This window comes from Eublepharis macularius, chromosome 9, assembly GCF_028583425.1.
Source record: "Eublepharis macularius isolate TG4126 chromosome 9, MPM_Emac_v1.0, whole genome shotgun sequence".
NCBI lineage: Eukaryota > Metazoa > Chordata > Lepidosauria > Squamata > Eublepharidae > Eublepharis > Eublepharis macularius.
The window spans coordinates 51,415,513-51,443,129 of NC_072798.1; the positions used below are offsets into that span (position 1 = coordinate 51,415,513).

Sequence of the window (27,617 nt, forward strand, 5' to 3'; positions counted from 1 at the left end):
AATCCTACTACTGCAATAAGCTCAGTTAAGTTGCCTTGGATAAATCACTCCTCTCAGCCCCAGCTCCCTAGCAGTATTGTGGGGATAATAATAACACTGACTTTGTTCAACGCTCTGAGTGAGCAAATATCTGTCTAGAAGAGCAGTATATAACTGCAGTTGTTGTTATTATTATTACTGGTTGCTGACAACTGATTCACAGTGGATTAACTTGTTCTGGGAAGTGTTCCTATCAGAAGAATAAACTATTGTGCACACATCTGTGTTCATGTACATGTCAAGGTCACTGCTGAAATTATGGTGTTTAATGCACTCATGCAAAAAAAAATACCCCACCCCCTTACAAATGTGTTGTACTGTAATGTATTAATTTGCTACGTATGACTGAAATATTGAAGAGGCTATTTCTGGCATTCATAGATATTAGTGAACTGCTTCAGTCAATGATATCATGGAAATAAGACTTAGAAAGTCACATTTAATTATCTAATGCATGACAATTTATTTTATAACACATTTTGCTGTTAAATAGAATCAGGAGTTAATAGCATAATTGCTTACAGGAAATCTTTGTGTTTGATGGAACAGATTCTCCTTAGATATACCTCATTTACATTTTCTTTGTTCTTATTTGTTTAAAAAATATACCCCCCCCAAATTAATCATTTATTTCTTTGATATAAAAAGAGATGAGACTAATTATATGGATTAGGGAGGCTAAAAGTGTAATTAGTAAGTTGTAACAAACATCTTTTCCCCAAACACATTGTTGGAAAGCAATTGTAGTGGTTTTAAAAGCTGTTGAAAATAAATTTGACTTTCAAAAAGTGAACAGGAAATTCTGATCTACAGACCTCTGTTTACATCTAAGCATATGCCAATCTTATGTTCACACTTCTCATTTGTGTGCAGAAGAACTCTATTTGTACGTGGTTCATCATGCAGATGTGGACCAGCTCTCTCTAGCTCAGTGAATGAAGAGAACTCTTGCAAGGTGGCAGGCAAGCAGTATATATGACTTAGTTCAGATAATTTTCCAAACTATTAACAAGAGTAAATAATAGGCACATCATGTACCTTTCCTTTGCAGTTTTCCCTTTGTTTCCTGTTCGGTATTACCTCTGTATCTAAACTGACAAACTATGGCTAGCACTATATAAAACTAGAATGAAAGAGAAAAGAGTATGAGCTTATGATTTGTTCCTAGTGCCATGAATGCACCTATCAGATGGTTTCAGACTTAACACTATGGCATGGTTTAGTGTAACAAACACAGTCCACCTGAGGCCCATACACTATCTTCTCTCCACCTCTCCTCATGTCCTCCTATGCAACCTGGTTGTCAGCAAACTGTCTCAGCAAGCCAGCAAACTCGAAGTTGCTCTCAAAATTAAAACTGCAAAGATGATTAAACTGCTGTTTGTACTTCTGGTGTAGTGGGTAATTGCATTTGCCAATTTAAATAAAATGTCTATGATTTGCCAACAGCAGAAGTGGGGAAAGGTTTGGGAGGAGGAGAAAAAGGGCATACAAGTCTGATGCTACTTCATAAACCATGTGAAACCATGATCTGGCATTATGGCCTATGCAAGTTACGACACCTTTAAGAATTCTATGAATTAGAGACAGTGGTATAACAAAAGCAGTGCTTGATGGCAAACCAATATAATCTGAGAAACTATAAAACTATAAAAGTGGCCAGGTCTATTAAAAAAAGAATTCTCTTCAGACATCTATAGATTTGAAACACACAATTTCTTATTAAGTTGTAAATGTATGTGTTCAGTCAACTGAGACATCTTCCCACCTGATGATTCTTGTCTGTTCAACATGGATATTGCATAGTTTATAGTTCAGAAAAAGCTGTGCACTATGTTCAAAATAAAAATCGAACCTACATGAAAATAAATTTGACATTTATAGTGGATAATTAATGGGGAAAAGACCTCATTTTCCTCCACATATATAGAGAAGCATAAAGCAAAACAGAACTGTATAAAGCAACAGAAGTGGATGGAAAGAGAGAAAATGAAGCAAGAAAACTTTAGGAAATTTTTAATTCTCTGAGCTCACCAGGCCATCCCTTCCAGGTTGTTTCAAATGCTTTCAACTGACACATTACATATAACAATGGGTTTAATGGGGGCAAGCATTTCTTGGTTGATCAGGAACAGCTGATACAGCGGATATAAAGCTGGGTAAACAAGATTGTATCCTTTTAAAAAGCTAAAGCTTTCTTTAAAGCACTAACAGCTACACAGGATTATGAGGCAGCATACTTTTTTTTTCAAAGAAGAAACTAATATTTCATAGAACTACTCTTTAAAATACAATCTCTTCTTCTTACTGCAATGGAATTGTATAGAGCAAGGCAGTGCCCAGCCTATGTGTTTTCTTCACATGCTTCGTATATTAATAATGGAATAAGATGATAAAGCCAGTGAAGAGTAAGCCACTGAGACAGCTTGCCATGCACAAAACTTCAACAACATTAATCACCGTCCAAACCCAATAAACCCCCCACCACATCCACCGTAACTTTTAACCTACCTGTTGCTTGTCAGCTTTCTCCACCCATGGGCTATTAGCATGCAGAATCCCATGCTGGGAACATATAACACTCGCTCTGCTACTACGAAGCCAACAGGAAAAAAAAGATTTGATGCTGGGATGAATGGCAACACTATTAAACAAAGTGCCTAAAAAAGCAAAAACAAAACAAAACAAAAAGACACACAAACACTAACTAGTAACCCAAAGCAAAGTGCTTACACAGTTAAAGAAATCCAAATTATATTTAGTGTAGCTCAAGTATAACTTTTAATTCCAGAAGTATAACAGAAGAACATCTAATGTGGAATATGTGTACTGAGTGCATAATTTACTAGTTGTCAACCACATTGCTCTATATATTAACTGCAATAAAATAAAAAAATATTTAATGTTAACATTTATACTTACTTAATAATATTTAATTACATTTAATTAATATTAATATGTTCAATAATATTTAATTAATATTAGTATATTTAGAAACAGGAAAATATAAGGAATAAGGGAATAAGTTATCCTTACAGAGAACAGCTTCTCTTGACTTTAAGGAAACGTTTAGCAAAACTCTCAAAAATCTGGAGAATTTTAATGTTTTAATTCATGCAATAGGCTTTCTATGTCTATAATATGCCTACAGCTATTACAGCTCCCTCTTCCCTATCAAGCTTACAGCAACTTAACTGTGCCGAACACCTCCTGATCATTCTCTGGACAAAGGCAGTAGCAGCTTACAGGATTCACTGAGAATAACGTTGGCCCAAGTATAAACCTTTCTTATCCGGGATGGTGCTGCATCTTCCCTTAGAACATAAGTTTCCACTGCCACTTGTGTGTCCCCATCTCAGCCTTTACATGGTAGCATTATATGAATATTAGCCTAGAGCAGTTTTATCTGTTTGGAGTCAATACAGAATGGGGCAAAGCCCCATTAATTAAGAGTCTAAGAGTTCCTCTGGCCAACTCCTGCAATATCAATACCACAGCACCCTCAACCACACCCTGAGGCTTTTCACAATGACTCTGGGTCTGTGCTCTCTCCTGTTTTGCTTGAGCTACTCTAGCACTCAGGTGGTAGTGGTGAGGATGAAGTGAAGCATAGGCTTGCCTCAGTGATACAAATCCCTGTACCCCTGTAGGCAAAAAGAGGTAGAGTAGCCACTTTCCCTCCCTCAGTTATGCAGGGAGAGGTACAGAGGCAAATGCCTTGATTTCTGTTGTGGCAGTGTAAGGGTTCTCGGTTGTCTCTCTACATAATGCCACAATATGAAGTGACCAGCCTGAATTGGGCAAAAGACTCTTATCAAAGCAACTCAGACACACCATTACATATAACCAATGCTGTGAGGTCTGGAAGGGTAAAAAGTCTTTGAAAAGGAAAATCCGCTACACAGGTCTCTAGCTTGGACAATCATAAAGACATACCAGCAGTGTCTGCTAAACAAACAAGGAGAACTCCTGACAAGGAAGGAGATGTATCCTGTTCTCAGTCCCCAGCCTCAACTCAAGCCATAATGAATCCCCAGACAAGCAATTATGTTAAATTACTCTGAACCCAACATGCTTGTTTCCTTGGTGCCCAATATAGATCTATGTTTCAGCATTCTCCTAGCCCTACGAGACCTCTAAATCCTTTGGCAAGCTGCTCACATTTAACATAAAAAGATTTCAGAACTGCACTTGTTCTTGTCACACTTGTTGAAGTGTCCCGGATAATCTCTTCATGTAACACAAATGCATTAAATCTATCTGAAGTATGAGCTACATTCCTAGAATTCCACTGGTGCAGTATGTCAAATTTTCAGAACAAGCGAGCTGCAAAATAAACAGAAAAGCCTCATAATCCTTCAAGATCATCTAGATTTGTTGAGTCACCTCAGGGACTGCTCCTATATTAAAATTTGTTAGAATTCTCAGGTAACAGCAGTTTCAGCCTTCTTGCCATTTGCACATCTTGAGTCGTTCCTAGGATCAATGTGTGAAAACACACATGCCTCATTTTCACTCCATTCCCAGTGCTACAGGCATGACATCATTGTAGTCTGACAAAAGGCCAATTTTGTGTTACAAAGGAAGGATAAACCTAGAGGTGACATTTGCAAATGTGAAGTTACATTGCAAAGCAGACTGTACAAAGTTAAATACATGCCATAGAACTGGGCAAAGAAATGGCAAAGAAGATTCATTCTTAGTAAGAATAATGTAACATATGCCACTAATAATCTTAACCTCAGATAGACAATGTATTAACCTGACAGCTACCAACAGCATTTTTGAGTGTAGAACTAACGCAGCTCGATGACATGTTACAATATTCAAGAACAACAACAAAAAAAACATTCAGGGAAGCCTGATAAAGAACAGAGAAACAGGCACCACAATTTATGTACATGAATACCACGAACTAGATGAGAAGCCCAGGCATCAAGATTTTATCTGATGCTGCCAAACTCGGCAATAAAGAGGCCTCTTATTTTCACACAAACTGGGCTCTACTAATTCTGATTTTCCTCTCATGTACACTGAACTGGAACATATTCAGCTGTTGGAACCAAGGAAGCAAAGATGCTGAGCAGGGGATACAGATACAACAGGAACTGATCGTTATAGACAGTGAGACCAAGCAACACAAGCCCCCCATGGTGTATTCAACCCGAACAGGTATATATACTCAGCTCATTCACAAAGCCTATTAAAAGGGAAAATTGTATTACCCTCTTTTAACTAGTTTATGCAGCACTTGAAGGAAGAATACTTATATAGACTAATGCATTTTTATTTTCTAGTAAATGGCCCTTGAGGCAATCTGATTTGTCTGGCATTATATTTGAAGATTTTCAGATGCAGATTCATAATAAAGAAGTCTGCAAAAAGGTTATATTATAAAAACAGAGCCTTCAAATAATGGGAGAACCACAATGAGTGAAATCACCAGACACCTTAATAGGAAAACTATAAACTAACAATATCAAATCAAAGAATTTGCCACAATCCAATGTGTCTCTGATCTTTGTTCTATCCCCTAAATCAAGCAATTGATCAAAGCTGAGGTATATAAACTGTGGGCCTGAACCTGCTAACATAATTCAAATATTGTACCCTATTTTAAAGAAATTAATTATAACATAATCATCTTTCAGTTTACCTGTATGACAACCCTATGAGGCCTTCTGCTCAGGGCATTTGAAGATCAATCTTATAATTTCCTGTGGAAAAACTAATGCTGGGAGGACAGAACCATATGCACAGCTGCCATTTAACTGCTTGTACTATTGCTTGTACAGGCCTATACTATTACAACTGCATGAAAACTTGATAAGCTTTGGTTTTTCAAAGGTTAAAGGGGAAGCAAAGAGAACCCTAAGTATAGTTTCCATAGTACAGCTCTTTTTAATACACGGCTATGCCACGTTAACTGCATATGGGGCTCTTTTCTAGCTATAAAGGTGCTATTTTAAGACTATAAGGGAAACAGAAAACTCCACTGTTGACAGTTTGCCTGGCCATAGAAATGTGACGGCCTGGGAACAAACCTGGAAAAATTGGGGGAAAACTTTTTTTCCTGAGGCCTCTCTCTCTTTTTTCTAATGGAAAAATTGAAATTTTGAAGAGTACTGAAAAAAAGTATGAAATATTTTCTCTTTTAGAATGAGTGGAATGCTTTTAAAAACAAGGCGAGTGTGCTATAGACATACACAACTCTGAAATCCAAGGCGCATTTCTGCACCTAGAAAGTATGAAAGACTAGAGAAGCTTGTCTCATTTTGTGCAAACCTCTAGTTTTCTTGAGGTTAAGGATAAAAATGAAGGCTTAGAATCAGAAGTTTCAGAAACTGATTCTGATTAGAGACTTGAGGTGCTGATACTTTAATTTTTAAATGTGACTAATTTTGTACATAGATAAAATGCTATAATATGTATGCAGTTAATACACTACTGAACAGTTCAATGCTTTAATGTTATGAAGTGTAACTAGATATCAAAGTATGCTATTAATTATAGTGTGAGCATGTAACTTATTTTTGATCAAATAATATAATGTTATTTACCACAAAGCTTATGTTTTCTGATGGTTTTCTGATTAACTCCTACTTTTTCTACTTTTCAGATAAGACAGCATAGGGTGCATCAGTTCATCTCTCAAGTACTGGGTATGTACAATTTTGACTATAAAAAACAAAGGTGTTTATAACTTAAACTGCATGAATATGTCAAACACGGCAATTTTATATGCTAAGTAAGTTATAAGGACACATTTTATATTGTTCAAGAAGTAAAATTAGTTAAGATTTGCATAAATTACATATTTTGTAATACTGCATATATTACAATTCCCCCCAAAATGTCCATTTTTTCCCAAAACCGGAGGAGGGGGAATATTTTTCCTTGTGGCTTCAAAATTTCTGGAAATTTGACCGTACCAGCTGAATATTTTCTGTCTTTTATATACTGCAGCAGCAGGATAGAGGCAGGACAAATAAATTGTACAGGGGCAGAGCAACTACACTCAAAATACTTATTACCAAAGTGCATTATGACAATTTTCTTATGCCAGTGTTATAATCTCTGTTCTTATAGCATGATTCCAGCTTACAGTAAAACATTGCTTGTCAAGTGTTTCAGGTTTAATACTGGGAAACATCTTTCTTACCATTAGTACAGTCTTAGAGGAATCCCCAGGGTACCGGAGACTGAAGACAAGCAAAGATCCCAAAACACAGAAGAATGTGATTGTGGCAATGTTCCTTGCATCTAAGAGAGACTCTACGAGTGGTATGGTGCCCATTGTCCAATCGCAACATAGTTCTGAAGGATTGAGGAGCAACCAGGCGTTTACAGGAAGGAGGTAGTTGAAAGTGAGCTGCCTTGCAGGAGAGGGGCTCACAGCAGCTGGGTTATCAAACCTAATTAAAACAAAAACAAACCCACACAAAATTTCAAAGCTCTCTAAAAGACAATTCCATGACAGCAGCTTTTGATTCAGGATCACAAGAATTTAAGATGAGATTTTTTTTTAAATAAATAAATCTTTGTAATTTCAGGCGGGTAGCCATGATGGTCTGCAGTAGGTAAACAAGGTACAGGTCCCGTAGCACCTTAAATACCAACAAAGAATTTACAGGGATCTTAACTCCGAAAAGCTTAAATCCTGGGAACTCTTTGTAAATCTTTATAGAGTTTGAAAAACTCTGTTCCTTGTGTCATTAAACATCAAGAGACTCCTTGTGTAACTTTTGTTAAGTACAGTGTGCAAGGGCTTCAGAATACAACTTTAAAGTTAGGTGAAGGGTACAAGAAAACATTTAGACTTGTGGAAAGAGTATGACGTGGAAGACATCCTACAACTTATCCTTCCCCACTATCCTGTTTGAATAATAGATCATAACCTAAAATTTGTTATAGTTCCAAAAATCTCTTTAATATAGACCTTTTATTCCATCATTCAGAACATATCTGCACATCTGGCTTTTTTATAGCTAATTTTTTGACACCATGGAATGGCACTGAAATTACAGAGCAATCCTAAGAAGAGTTACTCCAGTCTAAGCACATTGATTTCAGTGGGCTTAGACTGGAGTAACTCTTCTTAGGATTGCTCTGTTATTGTAGTAAAATACTTACTTCTCAAAGACATTCACAGCAGTGTGGAAGAACATCAGCTTTGCAATAGATGCCTTATAGGATTCTATTGTCTATCACTAAGCTTAAATATTTTAGAAGAATTAAGTACAATAAAATAGTGGATTTTACCTCGTAAACACTGGCAGTTGTGACTGTATAACCTGGACTCTGATCACAACAAGCAATAGAGTACTGAACATCAGAACAATTAGTTTCAACAGCATTTGAAGCATACAATAAGGAATGCTGCCTTTGCCTCGGAGAATCTGCAATACTGTATCCCACAGAATAGGCAAGGTGTACTAAAGAGAAAATCAAGATTTAGTTTCCAAAGAAAGCACATATTTAATCACCATTCAGTACACTGTACCAACAGCTAAAATACACATATTATCAACACCAATTTATTTCTTCTTCAATTCAGAGGCCACCTTTCCCCCCAAAGCACTACACTTTAAGATAAAACATCTGAAACCAATACAGCTCAGATGAAACCAACAAGAGACAGCATAAAGTAAGTATAATCAATGAATTCAGATTAATGACACCAATATCTTTTATATTAATTCCAGCTGCTTGGCAGCCATGGTGACTATTCCAGCCACACAGAATAGTTTTGATAGTGATTACATGACTGCTGGGCCATGTGATATTCCCAGTTCTTCATGTTTACAGGAATTCTGTTGCCTACACAGACAAACATCATGACAGGGCAGTAAACCAACATCTATGGACAGAATCTTTAGCCATCACCAAATTTAAGGATATTTTTGTGAATTCAGTATAATCTCCTAAACTTACATTGTAAAATTAAAGGATTGAGCAATAGTTTTCCTGAGAGGAAAATAATACAGGAATGCTGGAACCTATATTCTCAACAATACTTTTTTTTACTGTTATCTTAAAAAGAACAGCCAAAGCATATATGTCTACATTAAAATCAAAGTAAGTATATGTAATAAACAGTGTATATACAACTCAATATTGAGTAAATCAAGCCACTTCTGTATGACACTTTAAAATATTTCTCAAAGCTTCATGGCCCAAATGACAAAAGTGTGTTCTTTGGACTATAGAAGCGACATGCCATAAACCATTCATGAGCACAAGGACCCTTTTAATTTTTCAGTAGGTTGCTAATTCGTGGTCTAGGATTGATCCTACGACTAGTCAAAAATATTTGGTCATTGGACCAAGCAAATACTTTTAACTCATTAGCATCATTAAAACAAAAGGATACTTTAATCCATATGTATGATAATTATGCTTATTATAAAAATTAGTTAACTGCATAGTTTCAAACAGCTTTTTAAAAAGCTAATGGAACTACTGTCAGCTATAACTATGCTAAATTCATGGATTAGTTCTTCCCATTGGCTTTTACTTTGGAATGCTAGGGTCATCCCAGAATTTCAAAATCAAAGGAGAAACTAAGTAAGCAACTACTAAAAAATGAAAGTTGGTTTTTAAAAGGAGGCTGCATCAAATTGGACAGTTCTCTAAGATGGGGTCAAGGGCAGCTCTAGACTGGCCCAAAGATAACTGTGTTCATATTTGGAGATGCCTGAAGCTATGTAAGAGATAGCCAGTATGAAAAGTGCCTGCTGTAGGGCTCCTCACTCCTACTCTTGCTAACAATGATATTTTCATGAAATTAAAAAAGGAAACTACCACCTATGCAGGGACATTTTTGGCTTCAGGTTGTTATTTGATCATGGACAGATAAGTGGTCACAGCTGTCAAAATTTGACTGGCATGCCAGCCTTAACCACACATTCAGTTTGCTAATATAGCATGCAATTTTTCAACTCATCTATTAGCACAACTGTGGCTTCAGCCCTAAGGATGCTGTATGGCTCTTACTTCCACTAAGTACATATAAGACCAGGCTACAATAGGAATGGAAGCAACAACACCTATCAGTTTGTTGCTGAAAATGATAAACTGAACAGTATACAAAGGCTTTTAAAATATATTAAGACGCAAACTGTTGAAATGATACTTTCCCAAAGAAGTGATAGAATACTGATTGCAAGAAGCCATTTCAAGGTGGTGATGATTTCCAATTTAATTTTAGAACATGAAAGGAAAATTATTTGTACATGTCTCTCTTTGCCACTATTACAGCTTCTAAGCCTTGATTAAAACCAAGTCTCAAAGTATACACAAAATTTTAACTGAAAGCATTTATACTGCAAGTTTGCTTGGATGGCTGTATGAATTTGACTTCCTTGTCTGTTTTGTACACTGCACACACTGATGAATGATCATTTGAGGAATTAGAGTCTTATGCCTTAGGAAAAAGTCTTTAGTAATACTTAAGAATCTATACTACTCATCCACCCACATGCAGTTCTCTCTTAAACACCCCAAAGTAAAGCCAGCATTAGGATCTGGGCAGAATTATACTAACAAAATATAATGAGAAGAGCAAAAGTCCAGGAGCACCTATAAGACTAACAAAATTTGTGGTAGGGTATGAGATTTTGTGAGCTAAAGCTCACTTAGCTGAAGCTGTGGCTCACGGAAGCTCATACCCTACCACAAATTTTGTTAGTCTTATATGTGTTACTGAACTCTTGTTCTTCTCTACTGCTACACACAGACTAACATGGCTACTCATCTTGAAAAATAGAATGAATTATTGGAATAGGGGTTATTGGTCAAGATTCTAGTTTGGTTATTTGAGGAGGACTACCATATTTTGGCAAATATGGGAATTAATTTGAGGCTTTCCAAACTAAAAATGAATTGCTCCTATGCACCAGTGAAGGTGTATAGAATATGTGGGTAGGAACTGGGAATATATTGTGGCACCAAGACATCTGTAAGTGAAGGTCCTACTAGGAATTGCATTTTATTATGGTGTTCCTCATCATTCTTTGTTCTTGTTATTATGATTTCATGGGCCACCTGAAACATATCACAAGCCTTTAGTGGTCCACAAGCAATAGCTTAAGAACTACTGCACAAGGGTGTTCACTAGCAAAGGTTTGTGGTACACTGAACAACATAAGCCAACAAATTTATGTTTTTTCAATAGGTCTGTTCTGTCATAGAGAGATTGATGACATCACTTTCAGTTTCACAGGGCCATGAATATTTTGAGGACGAGACCACTCATCTAGATATACTGACAAAAGAAAACAAGTGACCACATTAAAATAGCTTGCAGCCAAGTAATGAGCAAACATAGCCAAGAGGTAATGCTGTCTTATAAGTTCAGGGCATAAACATGAACTTAGGTCCTTACCCCTTGAGCCATAAATACTTCATAGATGCAACATATTCCCACCACTGTTATTCCTTGTTCCTTACATAATGTAGCAACAGCCACCAGAAAGACAGTCAGTGCAATGGGAGTCCATACTACAATATAAGAAAAACAGTTAGCCTACCTAAAATTGAAGAAAGTGGATTTAGAATCTCTAGTATTGTAAGCCTAACTAGAAATATAGGACAAAGTGGGAGGCATGGCCAATTTTCTCATTTTTTTGCACACTGAAGAAAACCATTTTGACAGCAGTACTGATATGTCAATTTTTAAAAATGTGCACTAGCTTCCAGGTTATTAACTACAAAGTTCAGTTCAGGGTATCTGTAAATCAATTTTTCGCATATAAACCTGCCAGTGGAAGCAAACTAGGTGAGCACTAGAGATGGGCCTTTCCCTGGAAGAGTACCAACATTGTGGGATTTAACTGGAAATCCCTGCTGGTGGAAAACCATGAACAAGATACATAGATCTGAGAAGAGTTTTGTAGCACATTTAAGATTAATCTATTTACTGTGGCATAGGCTTCTAATAAACAAATACATTTGTTAGTTTAGTGTGCTGCAAGAATAACAGTTCCGTATTTAAGATGGCTATAGGATTTCATTATTAAGACTCCACAGCAATCTGAAGAAAAGTACATTATAGATAACAAGCTTGGACTCAGAAGTTGTAATTATCTTAAAATATTCATAGTGGGGAAAAAACCCATACAATTAACAAAAGGTATTTACCGATAGTGTTTTCTGGCCCTTTAGATCGAGTATATGACAGAAAAGCAGCAAGAAAAAAGATAGATGAGAGAAGCTCTGCTCTGCCGACTACTCCAGTCACCTAAATAGAAGACATGTTACTTAATAAATCAAATTAGGATGCTAAATCAGTGCCGATGCAAGTAAGAAACAAGCAGTACAGGACAGATCTTTTACTTTAGGTTCACCCATATGAATGCAGAATCAAAACAAACTCTAAAGTTTTAAAGCAATGCACTTTCACAGCTTTAAAAAGTGTGATAAGATACAGGAAAAGAATTAGAGTGCCCCCATGTGGTTGACAAAGGGAAGTACATTTTTTCTATTGGCAAGAAAACATGCTACCAGATCAGGAAGGGTTATACAGATGGTTTGCAGGTGCCACACATACTACAACTGCAATATGTGAGGGGAACAAATATATTATTCAGAGCTATTTTGTGACAAAAACCTTCATGTCTATCCCTGACCTGCTTTGAATCTTTAAATTTCAGTGTTAAACCTCTAAGCTAATTGACTTATCTTGCAGACTTCAATATGCCTGTCTCATCAAAATATTTCTATTTCCCCCTCTAGGCCCTCTCTGCATAACATTCCATGAAATCTGTTACAATTATATACAACTGCACCCCTGCTGTATTATAGTACAAAAGTCTGCCAAGCTGGATAGTAACTGTAAGCAGTCATTTTAGGCAGGCTATAATATTACAGCGTTTCTAGGAAAAGGAAGGGTTGAAACCAGATAATTAAATGAGTTAAAATGCATAACTTTTACCTTAACTTTCCCAGTCCCTTTCAAAGAACACATGGCTGATTTGTACCCCTCTTCTAACCAACAGAATGTGTAAGCCCTTTTGTTTCACTGTGTTTTACAACTTTAGCCTACATTCAATACAGCCTTTTCAGGCTTACTTACAGCTTCAGTATGTATTGGATGTACTGCAAATAAGAGGGATGCAACCACACTGCTTCTGTAGTCCAAGAAAAGCTTGCAGACCTTGAGGAAGACTATACAAACAACTGCATGGAAGACGACGTTCAGAAGATGGTAAGAAAACGCATTTAATTCACTGAACAGATAATTCAAACGGAAAGTGAGGACAGTGAGTGGTCGATATGATTTATGACTCCTCTCCTAAAACAAACACACAAAAGCTCATAAGATTCAACCATGTTTTATAGGGTATCAGTGGTTTGTTTTAGCCAACCACCAACAGTTTATAAACAGAATCCCAAAGCCAAACAAGATAAAAAACAGAGTCTGATTAGACAATAGGTTAAATGCAAACCCTTCTGTGCTAGTGAAAGCACATGCAGTGGAAGGGAGGGAATGATGCTCCTCCTGCCTCCATGCACTTAGGAGCTGATTTGCCACGCCCCCTCATTTTAAAGGTAAGCACTGGGTCATGTTAAATGCAAGATGGGTTGGGGTCCCCTCCAACCTAAGTTACATTTAACGTATCATCTAATCAAAGCCTTAATTTCTTTCTTGAAGAAAATTCTGACTCTGCCAACAGCTCAGAATTAGGGGTGTGCGATTCGGGTATCCAATTTGGGTAAAAAACCCGAATCGGGCTCGATTCAGAAAGATTCGGTATTACTGAATCAGGGCCAGCATACTGGCCTTGATTTGGAAATACTGAAGCAGATATTTCTGAAGCAATTTGGGTCTTCTGCCTTCTGCTGTGGATCAACTGACTCACCGCTGGACATCAGGAGAGGAGGACTGGTAGGGCAGTTTTTTTATTTAGGGGTGAGGTGGGAGGAAGGGAAGGGACTGTGTTTGTTTAAATTGACGCTGCTTGCCTCTGGTAAAAATCTTTTGCTGTGACAACAATGGCTTTGCCTAGTGGGCCTTGCTCTTAAGGTCTGGATTATTTTCCTTTTTTTCATTTTTTGGCTTTGGGCTAAGGCAGCAAGGGAAGAGCATTTAACCGGAAGATGGGCCACTGCTTGTATGTTGTTTACTCTGTGGCCTACCTTTGCACAGTGCTCTGGGCCTTAAGGGCTCACAGAGTCACACCAATGCCAGCCAAGGCCTGGATTATTTCATCTTTTGGTGCCAGGACAGCAAGGGAAGAGCATTTATCTGGAAGATGGGCCACTGCTTGCATGTTTGCTCTGTTTGACTGTGTGGCCTACCTTTGCAAAGTGACCCTGGGCCTTGCTGGGTCACACCAACGCCAGCCAAGGCCTGGATTATTTTATCTTTTGGGGACAGGGCAGCAAGGGAAGAGCATTTATCTGGTAGACTGGCCACTGCTTGCATGTTTACTCTGTAGCCTGCCTTTGCACAGTGGCCCTGGGCCTTGCTGGGTCACACCAATGCCAGCCAAGGCCTGGATTTTTTTCGGATTCTCAGGGCTGCTCCAAGGTTTCTTTCCCTGGTACACCGTCCCTGCTCACATGACGTTGAGCAGATCGGTGGGGCCCTCGTTTTACAGGGCTGTCAGGGAACACGTGAAGGCACAGTTGTCCCGGGTTGCTGGGAGAACTGTGCACTTCACATCCGACATCTGGACCTGCCCAAGTGTGCAGCAAGTGTACCTCTCACTTACTGCCCACTGGTAGGAACTTGATGACCTTCTACGTGGGGGGGAGGCGTCTGCAGTTAGGCAGGGAAGGATGAGAGAATGCTGGGCCGGTTACCGCAAGGTCTTGCTCTACGCCGAGGTTCTCGACGTGTCGCATATGGCGGAGAACATAGCTGCCACCCTGAGGAGACAGTTGGACGAGTAGGTAGGTCAGGGCCCCACCACTGTGGGATGAATGGTGCTGGATGGTGGCAGCAACATGAGGGCAGCAGCGCATCAAGTGAGCCAGGAGCGCATTTACTGTGTGGACCACAAGCTTCACTTAGTGGTGAGAGATGCACTTGGGGCAGGCTCCACTGCGAAACCCCATGATCCCATGGCTCGTGACTTCCAGTACCTCCTCCAGAAATGTTGGAGGCTCACGAGTCACTTCTCGCGCAGCGTGATAGCCACTCACGAATTGCGCCAGAAGGACAGGACAGGCGTGCCGGAACACGTACTGTTCTCGGACATTACCACTTGCTGGAACTCCACCTGTGCCATGCTTGAGCACTTGGTGGAGCAGCAGGCCGCATTCCACGCGTGGCTCTCCGAGAGCAGCGGTGCGAGTCAGGTGGGTGAGTTCAGCCGGGAGGATTGGCTCACCATCACCCAGACAGTGGAGGTCCTGAAGCCCTTCAAGGACTTCACTGAGGCGGTCTCATCAGACATGGCGACCCTGGGTCTGGGCATTCCTCTGGTGCACACCCTCCAGAGGTCTCCGGCCCCCTCTGTGGACCCAGACGCACCTCGTGCTGACATTGTTCCAGAGGCGCTGGTGAGAAGGCTGCAGCGGGGCATAGCTGCCAGGCTAATGCCTCTCACGCAGGACGAGTTGTACATGTTGGCGACCATGTGTGACCCGTGCATTAAGGGCACTTGCGCCAAGCGGGATGGGAACCTCCATCAAGCCAGAGACGCCCTCTGTGTGTGGGTGAGGCGCAGACAGGCCAAGAGGGGACACCTGTCATCAGAGGAGACGGGAGAGGGGCCCTGCCATGCGGGTCCCTCTCGCATCCCCTCTGAGTGGGCTCCCCCCGCGGCCACTGCCGGAGATGGAGATGCTCCGGTGGCTGGCCAGTAACTGCAGGTGCGGGGGTTGTTTAGGTTTGGGGGGGGGGTGGCTCTTCTGTGATGGGTTGCTTGGGAGTGTGTGGTGTGGTGGACTATGGCTGCGGCCACTGGCAGCACCAATCCATGTGTTTCTGCTGTGTGGATGGAAGTCTTCCACACAGTAAAAAGAAGTTGTATGGTGTGGTTTTGAGAGAACCAACTTTGGGGGAGCCATGTCATGGCCCCCTAAAGTGCAGTCTCCCTGAATCTCGGGGGAAGGTGGGAGGGCAGGTAGGAGCAGGTCTCCTGAAAGTTGGGTGCATTTTGCTTGCAAAATGCCACCCCAAGAAAGAAAAGCCCCCTTTTTTCCCAACAGAGAATAAAGGAGGCTAGGGGCACCTTGTTTGGGAGGGGTCCATAAAATGGTCCCCAAAAGTGCTATCTCCCTGAAACTTGGAAGAGGGTGGGAGGACAGGTAGGAGCAGGCCCTCCGAAAGTTGGGTGCATTTTGCTTGCAAAATGCCACCCCATGCCACCTAGAAAGATGACTTGTTTTTCCCCATAGAGAATAATGGAGAGTGTAGGAGGATGGAGATACCTTTTTGGGGGGACATAATATGGCCCCCCCAAAGTCCAATTGTTAGAGGAGTGTTAGGAGAAGGTACCCACCAAGTTTGGTTTGCCTCCTAAGGAAAATAGCCCTCCCAGGCTCCTGGAAAGCCAGGAGCATTTTCCCCATAGAGAATAACAGCCGAATCTTTCCGAAGCAAATCTGAATATTTCCAAACCAGAATTCCCTTTATTCTGAATCGGTTTCCCGATTCAGGTAAACCTGAATCGGGAAACCCGAATTAGGCTGGCCCTGCACACCCCTACTCAGAATCAGGGCTTCTGAGTTCTAGATTTCACAAGTCTGCACAACAAATCAGAGAGAAAGTGTCTCTGTTGAGCTCTGCCCAGGTCAGAATAACCATAAAGACCTCTTTCTGCAAGTTCTCTGCAAATTACAGAGAATTCTGAACAGGCTTTTTAAAATGTTGCACTAAGCTTTGGAACAGGCAAAGGCTTCTTCCAGCTATAAAGCAAAGCATAATACAAATCTTGCCCCACTGGTCCGCCAGGATGTACAGAAGGTTTGAGAACGAACTGGACTTTAACATCCTACAGAGCGTCTGATGCTCCCATGCTGCTTTTGCCTGACTGAAGGTTCAGCAGACATAAAAGACACTCTCCAAGTTCTGGGCATGCCGTAGAGGATTTGGGAAGGGATAAGCACTGTTGTTGACTATAAATAGTAACTTGGCTACTAAACAAATACAAATATTTGTGAAACCTGGTTCAGGGTGTTTTCCCTGTATGAGAGCAAATGGCACAAAGAGGGGCCAGTCTTGCAGATCCCTAGCAGCATAGCAATATAAGTATGCTGGAAAAAATGGAGGGAGGGGATTCATAGGATGTGCTCTGACTTAAATGATCACATCAAGCCTTGTTGATATACTGATGGGTCTTGGTATGTGTGAACAAGAGAGTATATTAAGAAGTCAACATGGTAGAGCTCTCTTACGTTTTCTCTACTCCTGCTACTCTTGCTGAACAACATTAAATTATCCTGGACTCTAGAATTTCAAGACAAAGAAGAGCCATGGCTCAATGGTAGAGCATGCAGAAAGTCATAGGTTCAATCAGGCATCTCCATTTAAAAGGACTAGGCAGTAAAACATGCAGCAAACTTCCACCTGAGAATTTGGAAAGCTGCTACCAGTCCAAATGATTTGGTCTATCAGCTTCATGTGTATTCTGCACTCTGAATGAACATCACAAGCTTCCACCAGTGGAATTTTACATTTGCACACTGAGAATGTGGCTTAGACTTAGCTTTTGTTTAGAAAAGCAGTTAAGTATTTTTTTCTAAAGGGATATTACCTCAGACATAGGAGTCCCCCAGAAGTCGTTCCTAAAGAGGTTTTGTAAAGGAGTCGAAGGATGCAAGTCTTTGTTGTCCAAAATGGCTGAAACATCATCAAAAACAAAACCACAAAAGAGGCTGTTCCAGTAGCAAGCTGCCACCACTCCAACTATCAGTGCAATTTCCTTTGGGCTAACATAAGCCATCTTCTCCACAGTGCTCTATATATAAGTAAAAACAAAACAAAACAAAACAATATGATTTAAAAATCTGGTATCAGCAGAATCTGCATCCGCAGTCAATGCTAATTTAAAGCAATAACTTACTCATCACCATAAGCAACAAAATTCATCCCAAACAAGTTAGGACACACAAGAGAAGCCATGCTGTATCAGACAAAGGATTCATCTAGTTTGGCATTCACTTTCCTATAACAGTCAACTAGATGGCTGCAAGAAAGCCACAAGCAGGGTGCCAGAGTGGTGTAGTGATTAGGCTAGCATCTGGAAGAACTAGGTTAAATTTCCTGTTCTGCCACTGAAGCTTGCTGGATGACCATGGGCCAGTCACACACACTCAGCCTCATCTAACTCACAGGGCTGTTGTTGGAATACAAATGGAGAACAATGTAAACCACTCTGAGTCACTATGGTGGAGAAAAGCAGGGTATAAATGAAGTAAATGATTAAAATGAAGGCAACAGCACCGAGCACCGGCACTCAAAGGCCACCTCCTCTCATCATTTCATGCGTAACAGACCTAGCCTCCATGAACAGGTTTAGCAAACTTTTAAAGGTTTCTAACACAAAGTTTACAAAAACCAGGTTAAAAAAGAAGAGTATTTAAATCCAAGCAACTCCGTTCAACATTAAAGATGAAGTCTTCAACTAGTTTCAAATAAAGGTGTGCACTAAAAAAAACTCAGCTGATTCACGTTTGGTACACCAAACTGGGGGAAAAAATTGGTATTGCCCGAATGCCAAATTCATTCTCCAGTTTGGATCAGTAATACAGAGCAAATTAGGCTATTTTTACAGTAGGGAATGCAATTTGGTACTTCCTGGGGATCTGGAGGGCATTTTTGGACCAAATTTTACCCAACTTACTGGGGACCTGCTCCTAACTGTCCTCTAACGACTTCCCAAGTTTCATGAAGGTTGCACTTTGGGGAGCCATTTTATGGCTCCCCAAAGAAGGTGACCATAGTCACCTCCAATCTCCATTATTCCCTATGGGGGTGGTATTTTGCAAAAATGACCTGCCATACTCCATTGTTCCATATGAGGACCAACATCACGCCAGAGAATCACCCAAACCAAACTGAAGCAAGGGGCAGTCTTGCAACTAGAAGCAAACCCAAGCAAGAGGATGGACCCCCCACCACCAAACCAAACTGATGCAAGAGAACATGTCAAATAAATAGTAATTTTAAGGTTATTAAACAATAGCTCAGCTTATCTTTCTAGATCTATTTTGAAGTTAGCAAATGCTTATTTTTAAGACTTTCTTTCCCCACTCCCATATCTACCTAGACTTTTATCTTTTATCTTTTGTAGCACGTGGAATAACAGGTTTATTTTAAAAGCTAAAAACTCTATCCAGCCAAGTTAAGCTCTTTTATTCATTGGTTTCCGGGATAGATTTAAGCCTGTGTTGATCTTTTCTGTTGAAATAAATTTGATGGATATTATGATGCAAGAAGCTGAGGTTGTTGAACACTTTGCCTAGACCTGTTTAACTTGGTTCTGATGGGCTGTCTGCTTTGCAGATAGTAATGGAGAGCATGCATGTGGACATGGAAGCCACAATCCATGTGTTTCTGCAGTGGGAGTCATTTCTCCCCTCCAACAGAAACGGATGGAGAGTGGCTGGGTCACCCTGCTTGGAGGATGCTGGTTTTTTGGGGGGAGGGGGCATTCTGATTCTGTTAGGCTGTCTGGTATGTAGACTGTGAGTGTGCCTGTGGCCATGGAAGCCATGATCCATGTATTTCTGCAATGGGAGTCATTTTCCCCCCACAGCAGAAACAAATGGGGTGGCTGGGGGCACCTTCCTTGCCCCCCCCCAGGGTCTAATCTCCCTGAAATTTGGGGGGGGGGAGTCTTTAGAGGACAGTTAGGAGTAGGTCCCCTTCAAATTCGGTGGATTATGCTTGTAAAATGCGACCCCAGCCCTCTAGATAGCTCCCCTAGTTTTCCCCAAGGGAATAATGGAGATTGGAGGTGGCTGGGGGCACCTTTTTTCTTCATGAAACCTGGAGAGTCTTTAGAGGACAGTCAAGATTATGTCCTCTGAAACTTTTATAGATTTTTTTTTTTTGCAAAATGCCATCCCCATCCCCCTGGATGTCTGCTGCGGCTCCTGAAGTTTACTGAATAAATTCAGTAAACTTTACTTCAGTATTACTAATCACTTCAGCAATACTGGACTGAGATTGGTAATACTGACTCAGGTGAAATTTGGTATTTTTTATCGAACCCCGAACCCAAATTACACATTCCTAGTTTCAAATAGTCATTAAACTCAAATGGTACTGGCTTAATTGACTGAAACTATTTTCCTCAGTTTCTGGAATTCTTAATCAAAGTTTAATCCAGGCCTTGAAAAAATGGACTAATTTTTTCAGCCTTCGGCGTTTTGTGCTTTATTGACCATATTTTCTAATTAGTTTCTACTACATAACCTTAATCCTAAATTCTTCTGTTTTTCTTAATTTTATTGAAGTTATGACAAATGTGTGGTAGCATATTAATAAGTATGTGGTAACCCTGGTTGTCATAACCACAATAAAAGCTATCTTTTAACCCTTGCCTACCTTCTCCCCAATTTCTCGTAATCCCGTTATTGCTTTAAAAAGCTCCATTTATTTGAATATTGGAGCCAGGATAGAAAGCAACCGGTTAAGAAATTAGTTTATCTACCACCACTAAACTACATAAAATTAACATATAAGCAATGACAAGTATTTCATGCACTTGCGTTTTTACATCATACAACAAAATGTTCTGATACCCATTATGTCAAATCCAACCCCACCCTCCACAGCAGGCAGATTATGTTTCATGGCTTGAGTTGCAGGCTACATGCAACATGCATGTTAACCATGTTATAGATACTAACAGATGTTAACAACCTTGGATTAAAACTCTGATCTGAAGATGTTACCAGCCCTTTTCATTTTTACTTGCAGCCCCCTCCCCTGGAATGTACTTTTGAAGAAAAAGACTTTTTTCAGGAGAACCTGAGAAGCAGGACTAATGAAATAAAGCCCCGCCAGTTTGAAAGACAAAAGCATCTCTCCATAAATTGTCTGGAAATGGTATGCAATTACTGACTATTGATGTAATCTGGATTTATACCTTGTGACATCTTGGGATTCCAGATTCAAATCTTCCCATTGTTCCCAAATTACTGCCACAGGAATGACTCAGTGTCATATCTTCAGTTAACTCCTGGCATTCTGAAAGGACTTGCTATTCTGAACTCTGGCTAGTTTTACTTGTTTCCTCAACCAGACATTTTGCTAAAAGATTTTCTCTGTGAGATTTTCTAGTGTGTGTTTGATCAGAATTACTTTTACATTTATAATTGGTTGTGCAGGCACACCAGATGATTTTTGATAAGTTTAATAAGAGTTTTAATAGTAAGTGTTTTAGAATGATTTCTGTGAAAGCTTAATCTTCTTCGTGGGAGAAATTCTCTGCTCTTACTTCTCTCTGTAGCTCTCTCTCTCACTATATATATTCCTTCTCTCTGCTGTTGCTAACAAGAATAAAGGCAACTTCGTCCTCACCCCAGTAAGTATCCCAAATTGTACTTAGAAGTTAGCCCTTTTGTATGACTGACTCTGAGGCATGGAAATTAGAGACCTTCATTAGCTTGAAACTAAGAGACCTGTATGCAGTAGCTCCTACTCCAAGAAGCACATGTGTGCTCAGCTATAACCCTGAAAGGAACCCTAAGCAAGAGCCACGTTTCCTAATCACCTCCATGATTTCTCAGGCCATACACTATCTGTGAATGCAGGAGGGAGGGAGGGAGGGAGGGAGGGAGGAAGAGAGAGAGAGATCATGCTTACTATCAAACTGAGACATTAAGATCAGGTAGTAGGAAGGGAAAGCTGACTTACTGAAAGGAAAGTAGCTATGCTCCGCTGGGGGGCTGGACACTCCCTTGACAACAGTTCTATTCGTTGGCTTCCCGAGGGTTGTCAAAATTCAGGCCATGCTTAAAGATCAGAGTTTGCTGGACAATCATTTTCCAGGACCCACAAGGAACCTGCCTTACAATGCAGAGTTCCCTAGCATAAGGAAGGCTAGAACATCAGTCATCTTCTGACCTTCGTACAACAGGCTTGAGCTGGTCACTTGTCAGGTAAACTAGTCATGTCCATATCTGGAATTCCCTCCACCTTCCACTCGCCTAAAATTCAAACTTTCCAATCAGATTCAAAGTTTCTAGCCTGGACCCAAGCCTGCCACAGCAGAGGCACTGCCTTCTTCTCAATGCAACAAAAGGTGTATAAAAGCCACCTCTCAGCCCCCACACTTTTGTAGTTTCTAGATCTTACCTGCTACCCAAGCCCCATGACTGGCTTACCTTGCTGAAATCACTTAGCCTCCTTTGGGCTTCCCAAGGACTACAACAGACTTCTTGCACACTGGATCCTTTCTTCTAATTTCTACACAGATTAGGATTAGAGTACTTTTGCTCCCCATCTTTAATCTATCTCACCTTATTTTCCAATGAACACTGCACCATGCAGTGCTAGCATTCTGCTTCTCTCTGCTAGTTAGAAAGACTAGACACTCCTCTTCTGTCCTGTTCTCCATTTCCCCCTACATTTACACTTTTAAGCTTAGAGGTAACTGATGCTGCAATTGATATTGGAATAGTTTTGGTTGATGTTTTCTGGGTATTGTTTGGAAACGTGCCAGTTGCTTGTGCTTTGTTTTAATATTTGCTAGTAGGGTAAGTCCCCCCTTCCTAATATTGTACCTGATTCTCCAATAAACTCCATATTCCTTTATAAACCTTTAAAATCTGTTTCTGATTTCCTTTTCCTGCTGAATCATGCTCCTCATAGCTATTCACATCCACCTCAGTAGGTAGAGATCCCTGTTCCCACTCCTTGCACAAACAAGTAAACTAATTCCCCATACCAATTTGAAACTGCATGTTCATGTTTGCAGGGCTGTGGTAACAAAGATGTGCTAATTTTTTTTAAAGCAGTAATACTACAGAGAATTTTTTCATTTCTTATTGAGGAACTACAGTTATCAAGAAAGTAAGCTTTAATGTTCCAGTTTTTTAACCTTTTCAGAGTCAGATGAACATCTTTTATAAACAATTTAACTTACCATTCAGATACAGAATTTGTTCATACATACATTTCAGGAACAGTTTTCAGTCTGTACCAGTGTCAATAGCTGCCATCAATCCTGAATTCCTGTGCATCTTTACTAGAATTAAAAAGGAGACAAGAGTGATATTTAGAAAATATACTACCTATTTTGTTAAACAGGGGACTAGTGGTACTTTAAAGACCAAAATAATTTATTTCAGCAAAAGCTTTCATGAGTCTGTGCTCACGTAATCAGATGCATGAAAGATACAATACTTATAACTACAAACAATAAAATTGTCCAAATGTTAGTGAGGAGAGACAAAGATGGATTACTCCAAAACTTAAGAGCGTGCTTACAAATATTAATCAGAGCCTCTCTCTTCTTTTACAAGATAAGGACCCATACATTACCAGGTCACTGGCATCCTACCTTTTAGTAATCCAGTCTAAAATTAGAAAGCTTTTGTGACTGGAGTGAGATTCTTTTATTATTATTAGTAATAGTAGTAGTATTTGGGTTTTTGTCTGTTAATGCAGGATCAGACTCAAGGCTATGGCCAAATGAGCTGTACTGGGAAAAGGAAAGGACACTCAAACAGAAAGGTAGAAGAGAGGAGATGTTATAATTAAGACTAATTCAAAAACAAGATTAAAAAAGTATCAAACAACAACTCAGAGTGGGCTGGAAACATTCCTAACTGTTGACAGGCACAGTAAAAGAAACATCAGATCATCTAATCCAGCAAAGTACAGTGTGAAACAAAAACAGATTCAATTTTTAAGTAGTACAGACATCACAGAGCAGCTATACATCGCTGAAAGGTGAGTGATGTTAAGATACTAGCACCTATTGAGTGAAAAATCTCAAATATGTGTTAAATATGGGAACTTTTTGATGAAACCTAATTTAGCACTTTCACATTTGACTGTCTTAGAAATCCTGTTACACGAGAATGCCCTGGAAGATTAGAACGTTCATTCACTGGTTGTTTAATAGTGTGATTTTTCATGTAAGACTGGTGTCCTCAGTTACAACCTCTGTGATTAGCTGCTTTATGACTGCAAAGAGAGTCTTGAAAGTCTGTGGAGAAATTAAATTTCAAAAGCTAATACTGGGGAGTGTATTCTGCATTCTGAAAGAAAGAGGAAAAGGCATCTTTATGCATAAATTATCTTACTGTTTTGAAAATCCAGGAGCAAACAGGTATTGATAAAGAACAAGTTCATCCTCTTTTGCCTGCTTATATTTTCCAATGTCAGCAATCACTTCCATCTTTCCTAGCATAACTGATACCTCATTCAAGGGAGGAATTTTATTATTTATTATTTATGTTATTTATAATCTGCATTTCTCACTGAGATTCAAGGCAGATTATACAGTGTAAATCCATGCAATCAACAGCTGGGCCATTCACTAAATAATACAATACAGTATACATAGCAGAAATTTGAAAAGATGCATAGAATTGAAATATGGGAATACAGAGATGAAACACTGCTGAAACAAGGCATAAGTAATTAGATGTGATCTATCAAACAACATAAAAATTACCCTGTAAGATCATTTCCACATCCACATCCCAGTAGCTGTCTACAGTCCCTTACCAAAGCATCTCTTTAAACTATTTCCTTACTGCACAGCCTTATTGCCTGAGTAAAAATAGCCCTTCTGAATAATTTAGTGTTGCATAATTTGCAGAAAGCTAGGAGAGTGGGGGCTTTCCTGACCTCTTCAGGCAGGCCATTCCATAACCTTTTCTTCTTCAAAAAGAGAAGCAACATATACCTTGTGAAAGGTCAACTCCTGATCTCTCCCCATGAACAAGGTCTTCATAGACACTAGGCCAATAGCTCGATCTGCAAGTAGTCCGTAATGAGCCAGAAAACGTGTATATAAACATCTCATGCATTTTTAAGTGTAAACATCTTCCCATACTACTATTACCATATTGGGCATACATAAAAGGAAGGTCTTGTGAGATCTTTGGAGACCAAAGCATTCAGTTCCCCGAGTGAAAGTCTCTTTCCATTATTACATTCTCTTATTATTATGTAGGCTAACCAGAAACTTCCAGCATATTCCAAAAGAGATGGAAGGCAGAATTATTTCTTTAGAGTGTGCTGAAAACTAGGGCTTGTTTTAAATCAGCTGTTGTTAAATCTTTTCCAAGGAAGACATCTATAGGTTTACAGGCATTCTGTTACATATTTGTAATATACGTTAAGTTTTAAGGAGATAAATTGCAGAAACTCAATGGATAATCTTTGGCAAACATGGTTGCCTGGAAGCAGCACACCAAAGACACTTGCTGGTGTACAGGAGAAACACTGAGTATCTGAAGCTACTACTGATATGCTGAAAGGTCACAGATGGAAACCACTTCCGAAGCCTCTGATGTAAAGGGATTTTTCTGCTTGGGCGCCAAAGGAATTATACCATTATCCTACCTTTCTTAAGAATTGGGAAATCACTTAGTTAAAACATTCACATGCAACCTTTCCTCCATAGCCATGGTGGTTTTTTTCCCTTCAAAAATGTAAGCTATCTGCAAAGACAACTTACATAGTTTCTTTCAAAACTGTTTCTCAATAAACTTGCCACACACAAGTATTATACGACACCATGACAAATTTTATTTGACTGTTGAAACCAGACCAGAAATGTAGGAGCCAGACTCCTATTTCAGCATTCAGAGTCATCTATAACCCTATATTCTAATTATGGCTGCAATAGAAAAACTAACAGGCACCAGAATGAAATCTCTAGGTGCCATGGCAACCTACTGCCTGGGCCTTGTCATGCCCTATATTAAACCAACCAAAACACTAATCTAAATCTTAAGGCAGGTTAAAAGGAAAACTGCAAATTAATGTCCAGATGTCTTGCATGCAGGTCAACAAACGTGTGTAGCTAACTATGCCTGGAAGATCAGTGGGCTGTACATGGCCACTCAATCATGTCCCTCCCCACAGACGTAGAACACAAGACACTTCCGTGGTGAGAAAAGCAGAAACTCAGCTCAAAGGGGCAAGGATGCATGGAAAGATAAGCAAAAGCAGGGGATCCACATGCCTGGCTCACTCATCCACCTTCACCTCCACCATTCCCCTTACAAAAGGCTAGGAGCCAATCCAGTGTTCACACTGCATTGGATCCAGTCTAAACTCGTAAGTTTGCCAATTCTTTCTTTCTGCTACAGACACCAATTCATGCCATTCCTTGAAGTCCTAGGAGTAGCATTATGCAGAGACCAGTGGGCTGTGGTGGGAAGAGGGAGGCCGAGAAGTTTCATTCTGCCATTGGAAAATTTAGTTTGGATTCAACCCATGGTATCAGTGTGATAAAATGAATGTGAAATGACTTTGGCATGGGTAAGCTGAGCTTAAATGTCTGTCCTCATTTTTTGTCAAGAGGCACAAGGAAAGGTTTCTAAAAGGGTACCATGAATTGCTATGTAGTGCTGGAGAGTGCTGTCAAGTCATAGCTGACTTAAGGCAACTCCATGAACTGCTATAAATGAATCCTATTAAGAGCTGTCTGCCAAATAAAGAAATTCTGGATGATCGTATCTATGGGTTGTAATTGGTTAATCAGCAGTGGCATAAATTTGCAGAACTAAACTATAGTTCTGATAGCAACAAAGGCGTATCACTCGTTTTCAGATAATGCATCTGTGTGGTAACAGACATTATTGTAGAAGAGGTATTCCATGCGATGTGAGGCGGAAGTTCCTCTTTTTAAGATGCTGTCTGAGGTTTTTGCATCAAAATATAGTTTAAACTTCAGTTGCCTAATAAATCAGGACATGGCTTTCATCAATCAAAAAGGTCATCTAACGAAGTGACTAACCAAACTGATCAAATGTTGCAGCCATAATAATAATGTATCATAATTAATAATATGAAATTGACAATGTATTTAATGATGGTAGAAGTGGGGAATGAAGGGCAGCCACAATTCTTCTTTTAGCTGTTTCCTCCAGCTTTTCTTATCAATTTGCTCCACTTTATCCCTTCCAAAGGCTAGTCTTCTAGCACCGGACACTTCCTGCTAGAGCTTAAATTGACAAATTTATGCCAATTCATTGTGGTTTTGAAGTGCACTGTGTGAATCACAAAGGAAATAAGCATCCAGCTATTTTAAACTTTCTTTTGTTCTATGTGTGTTTATTGATTTCTCTGGGTTCCTTTCACATTTCTCTTGCATTTGGAATACAGTTCCTCAACATATACCTTCAGTTCTCCCAGGGCATCTTTGTACATACATACATACATGGCATAAGTTTGTTGCATCTGAACTTGTAACCTTTCACTGCAGAGCCGCATTTTACAGCAGCAGAGATGACTTTTGCTTTTTCCAAATGACTAAAAATAAAAAAATCTGACAGATACCTCAGAAGTGGAGTCTAAATAGACTAGAACAGGGTACTGGCACAGGGATGGTTAAGCTGGAGTGGTTCCAGTAGGTTTTCCAGATGTCACCTCTGTTTTGTTTCGTTGCAGAACAGAGCAGTGGTCCAGTGGCACCTTGAAGGCTGAA

The 27,617-nt window shown here is 39.8% G+C and overlaps 1 protein-coding gene across 4 annotated transcripts in view; it reads right to left on the reverse strand.

Annotated features, from left to right (window-relative positions):
• TMTC3 (transmembrane O-mannosyltransferase targeting cadherins 3) overlaps positions 1-27,617 on the reverse strand; it is a 51,088-nt gene that overhangs the window by 13,096 nt on the left and 10,375 nt on the right. For 3 of the 4 annotated variants that reach the window (XM_054989422.1, XM_054989421.1, XM_054989420.1), the window contains exons 2-9: positions 23,091-23,192; positions 17,748-17,951; positions 13,115-13,333; positions 12,181-12,280; positions 11,426-11,541; positions 8,302-8,474; positions 7,202-7,454; positions 2,551-2,699 (exon numbers count right to left, since the gene is read on the reverse strand). In XM_054989422.1, the coding sequence (XP_054845397.1) occupies positions 2,551-2,699; positions 7,202-7,454; positions 8,302-8,474; positions 11,426-11,541; positions 12,181-12,280; positions 13,115-13,333; positions 17,748-17,951; positions 23,091-23,093 (1,217 nt within the window). In that variant the 5' untranslated portion in view covers positions 23,094-23,192. The remainder of the gene's footprint in view (positions 1-2,550; positions 2,700-7,201; positions 7,455-8,301; positions 8,475-11,425; positions 11,542-12,180; positions 12,281-13,114; positions 13,334-17,747; positions 17,952-23,090; positions 23,193-27,617) is intronic. The other variant, XM_054989423.1, reaches the window with a different exon arrangement.